General features: G+C 52.3%; 1 protein-coding gene across 1 annotated transcript in view; it reads right to left on the minus strand.

The window, feature by feature from the left end:
• LOC103249243 (DNA (cytosine-5)-methyltransferase 1-like) overlaps positions 1-2,227 on the minus strand; it is a gene marked incomplete at its 3' end in the record, with an annotated part of 22,887 nt that extends 20,660 nt beyond the window's left edge. Inside the window, exon 1 of the mRNA XM_021707470.1 lies at positions 2,001-2,227. Within this exon, the coding sequence (XP_021563145.1) occupies positions 2,001-2,080 (80 nt within the window). The remainder of the gene's footprint in view (positions 1-2,000) is intronic.
• Positions 2,228-4,125: the final 1,898 nt, after the last annotated feature.

Consider the following 4,125-nt stretch of genomic DNA (forward strand, 5'->3'; position numbering starts at 1 on the left):
CCAGCAGGTCGAGGCTGCGGTGGCCAGGAGCGGCCTCTGCACTCCAGTCTGGGTGACAGAATGAGACTCCAACTCAAAAAAAAAAAAAAAAGACTGATTAGCAAAGTTCAAAAAAGCAAGCTAAATTGGCTGCTAACATGTGAGCCCTTATGTGCCTGGCATATTCTCACTTAACCCAATACCAGCTGTGTTATTACTCCTAGACTACAGATACAGAGGGCAGCATATGCTTGTCCAAGGTCAACAACAAGCCAAAAGAGGCAAAGTTCTCATCATCAAGAAGGATGGGCCCTAGCCAGGCTCGGTGGCTCAGCCTGTAATCCCGCGCCTTTGGGAGGCTGAGGTGAGTGGATTGCCTGAGCCCGCGGGTTCGAGACCCGCCTGGGCAGCGAGATCTCATCTCTACAATAAATCAAAAAATCAGCCGGGCGTGGTAGCGCATGCCTGTAATTCCGGCTACTCGGAAGGCTGAGGCAGAAGAATCGCCGGAGCCCAGCAGGTCAAGGCTACGGTGGCCGGGAGCAGCCGATGCACTCCAGTCTGGGCGACAGAGTGAGACTCCAACTCAAAAAAAAAAAAAGAGGATGGGCCCAAACATCTCGGAATCGGGTCTAACATCCTGAAGCAGGTACTTTCACAATTGCGTTTCCTCATTATGTCTGGGAAGGTACTGGCACAGATGACTCAACAAGACAAATCCCCTCCAGCCATGGTTAAGAAGGGCTTTGAACCGAATACTCATCCCTCCCCACTCCACCCCTAGAAGCCCACATCAGGACCAGTCTGGTACAACACACCCAGGGAAACAGAGAAATGGCAAAAAGTGATTTCACAAATCTGGCTGGAAGTACAAGGCTGGGTCAGGGTTCCTGTGACTCATGCACACCTCACTTGGAACAAGTTTGCAGGAATCAATGATGCCCTTCATGAACAAGAGGCTGGGGCCCATCTTCCCAACTCCTGTGCACAGAAATCAGAGGGAGGCATGAGCTGCTATACAGATGAGCCCCACACATGCATGGCTTCCTGGATGCCCACAGCTCACAGGCTCAGGCTTACTAAAAAAAGACCTTCCAGGCCTGGCGGTGGCTCATGCCTGTAATCCCACCACTTTGAGAGGCCGAGGCAGCAGGACGGCTCAAGTCCAGAAGTTCAAGACCAGCCTGTGCAACACAGCGAGACCTCATCTCTACAAAAAATATAAGTTAGCCAGGCGTGGTGGCACATGCCTGCAGTCTCAGGTATTCGGGAGGCTGGAGCGAGAAGATTGCTTGAGCCTAGGAAGTCAGGCTGTGGTGAGCGGTGATCATTCCACTGCCCTCCAGCCTGAGCGACAGAGGGAGAAGCCGTCTCAAAAAAAATAAAAGACCACCCAGCCTCCATGCCACCCAGGCTCTGCGCGACACTGCAAGATAGACGTTCCTTCCAGAATGAGCCTTCCCCAGCGGGGCAGGACAGCAGTCCCAGGTGATGGAGGGAGTCCCCATGGAGAACTGGGCTCGCAAACCTGAGCCGGCTAAGCCCCGGCCCCGACCGGCGACGTTCGTCTCCGGAGGCCGCCATTGGGACGCTGATCTTGGGGACACCGTGGTCCCCCCCCAAGACGGGGACAGACACCGGAAGTGGAGGCCAGAGTGCCAGGGCTCGGGGGTGTCCGGAGGCCGCGGGGTGCCCACTTCCTGTGCGACCAGGTTGCTCGGAGAAGGGGATCCCAGAGACGAACCCAACCCCTGCTCTGTTTTGGGGTCAGAAGAGGCCCCCCCCAAGTTTCTAGTCACCAGGGAGCTGCAAGGGGTCTGGACCCATTTTGGCGCCAAACGGCCGGGGCGCTCACGACCGGAAGTGCTGTCCGGCTGGCGCCAACAGCCCCTGCGCGCCGCACCATCCCGCGCATGCGCGCCCGGCTGTCAGCCACGGCCACCGGCCACCCGAGAGGAAGCGACCCCCCAAGAGCCGTGCCTCTCCCCTCACCCCAGGTCTGAGGCCCCCGCAGCACCTACCGCCTTCGGACATCGTCGGGCAGTGAGCCGGCTGGGGCGACCAGCGCAGGCACCCGGGCTGGGGCAGTGCGGGCCGGCATCTCGGAGGCTGCAGCAGAGGTGGCGGCGGCGCAGGCGGTCCCGGCTTTTCGCGCGGAAACCGACGGGGAGGGGCGGCGAGCAGAGGCAGCGCGTACCACCCTGGTCCGGGTACGGGGGAAGCCGGGACATACCACCAGGAGAGAGGCGGTACCCTGTGCAGGCCGTGCCCAGGGCTGCGCATGCGCAAGGCAGGCACGCACCCCTGCGTGGAACAGTGGGCTCGTCCAAGCTCCGCGGTTTGCCGGGAGGTGGGCGCGGTGCCCGAGACATTCATTCATTCATTCTCTCAGGCTTGCTAGGGGTAAATCTGCGAGTATCAGCACCCAAAGGGCTATGTATGAATGAGCTCTTAGGTAGCGGCTTTATTTCCAATGCAGCCTCCACCTGTTTGGTAGCTCGATCGGGCTACTTGGTGTCAGCCCCTTGTCCTCATCTGGAAGACGGGTCCAACAGCACGTACTCCAGAAAATATTGAGGATGCACAGAATTTGCAGCTACCACCAAGACTCTCGCAGTGTAGGAGAGTGCGGGCCACTTCTGTAGCTTGTATGTTTGGAAAAAAAAAAAGGGGCCGGGCACAGTGGTTTACGCCTGACATCCCAGCACTTTGGGAGACTGAGACGAAAGAGTACCCGAGTCCAGGGGTTCAAGACCAGCCTGGGCAAGTTGGTGAGACCTTGTCTCTACGATAAAGAAATAATTAACTGGGCATGGTGACACATGCCTATAGTTCCAGCTACTTGGAAGGCTGAGACAGAAGGATCACCTGAGTCCAGCAGGTGGAGGCTGCAGTAGCCATGAGCATTCCACTGCACTCCAGCCTGGGCGACAGACTCCAACTCAAAAAAATAAAAGAAAAAGCACTAGAAACTAGGGAAAAGATAGTCTTTGACATACGGTGCTGGGAAAACAGGGTAGCCACGTGCAAAAGAATGAAGTTGGACCCTTACACCATGTACAAAACCTACTCAAAATGGCTCAGAGGCCTACACTGAAGACCTAGAACTATAGAACTTGTAGGAGAAAAAAAAAAACATGGGGAAAAGCCCCATGACATCGGATTTGGCAATGACGTCTTAGATATGACACCACAAACACACACAACAAAAGCTAAAATAGACAAATCACCCTATGTCAAACTTTACATCTACATAGCAAAAGAAAAAAAGATCAGAGTGAAAAGGCAATATACACAATGGGAGAAAATGTCTGCAAACTATGTTACCTGTTAAGGGATTGATATCCAGAAAATATTTTAAAATTTCTACAACCCAACGAAAACAAACGATTAAAAAAATGGGGAAAAGCCAAGCTCAGTGGCTCAGCCTGTAATCCCGCGCTTTGGGAAGCTGAGGCGGAAGGATCACCGGAGCCCAGCAGGTTGCAACAGAGTGAGACTCCAACTCAAAAAATTAATTAATTAATTAAATAAAATTACATTTAAAAATGGGGAAAGGACTTGAATAGACACTTCCTCAAAGAAGATATGCAAATGCCAACAGGCATATGAAAAGATGCTCATTATCACTAATGATCAGGGAAATGCAAATCAAAACCACAATGAAATATCACTTCACACCACTTAGGGTGGCCACTATCAAATAATAATTAGTGTTGGTGATAAAGTGGAGAGATTGGAACCCTTGTGTGCTGTTGGTAGTGATGTAAAATGGTACAGCCACTATGAGAAACAGTACGGAAGTTCCTCAAAAGATTAAAAATAGAATTATCATATGATTCAGCAATCCCACTTCTGGCTATAAATTCAAAAGAATTGTAAACAAGATATTGAGATATTTGCACCTGTTTTCCTTACAGCATTATTCACAATAACCAAGAGTTTAAAGCAACCCAAATGTCCGTTGATGGATAAATGGAATAAAGAAATGTGAGGGCTGGGCGTGGTGGCTCATGCCTATAATTCCAGCACCTTCGGAGGCTGAGGTGAGAGGATTGTCTGAGCCCACAGGTTTGAGACTAGCCTGGGCAACTTGGCGAGACCTCATCTCTACATTAAATCAAAAAATTAGCCAGGCATGGTAGC

The sequence above is a fragment of the Carlito syrichta genome, unplaced genomic scaffold (genome assembly GCF_000164805.1).
Source record: "Carlito syrichta isolate Samal-C Ts95f unplaced genomic scaffold, Tarsius_syrichta-2.0.1 Scaffold118039, whole genome shotgun sequence".
NCBI classification, from domain to species: domain Eukaryota; kingdom Metazoa; phylum Chordata; class Mammalia; order Primates; family Tarsiidae; genus Carlito; species Carlito syrichta.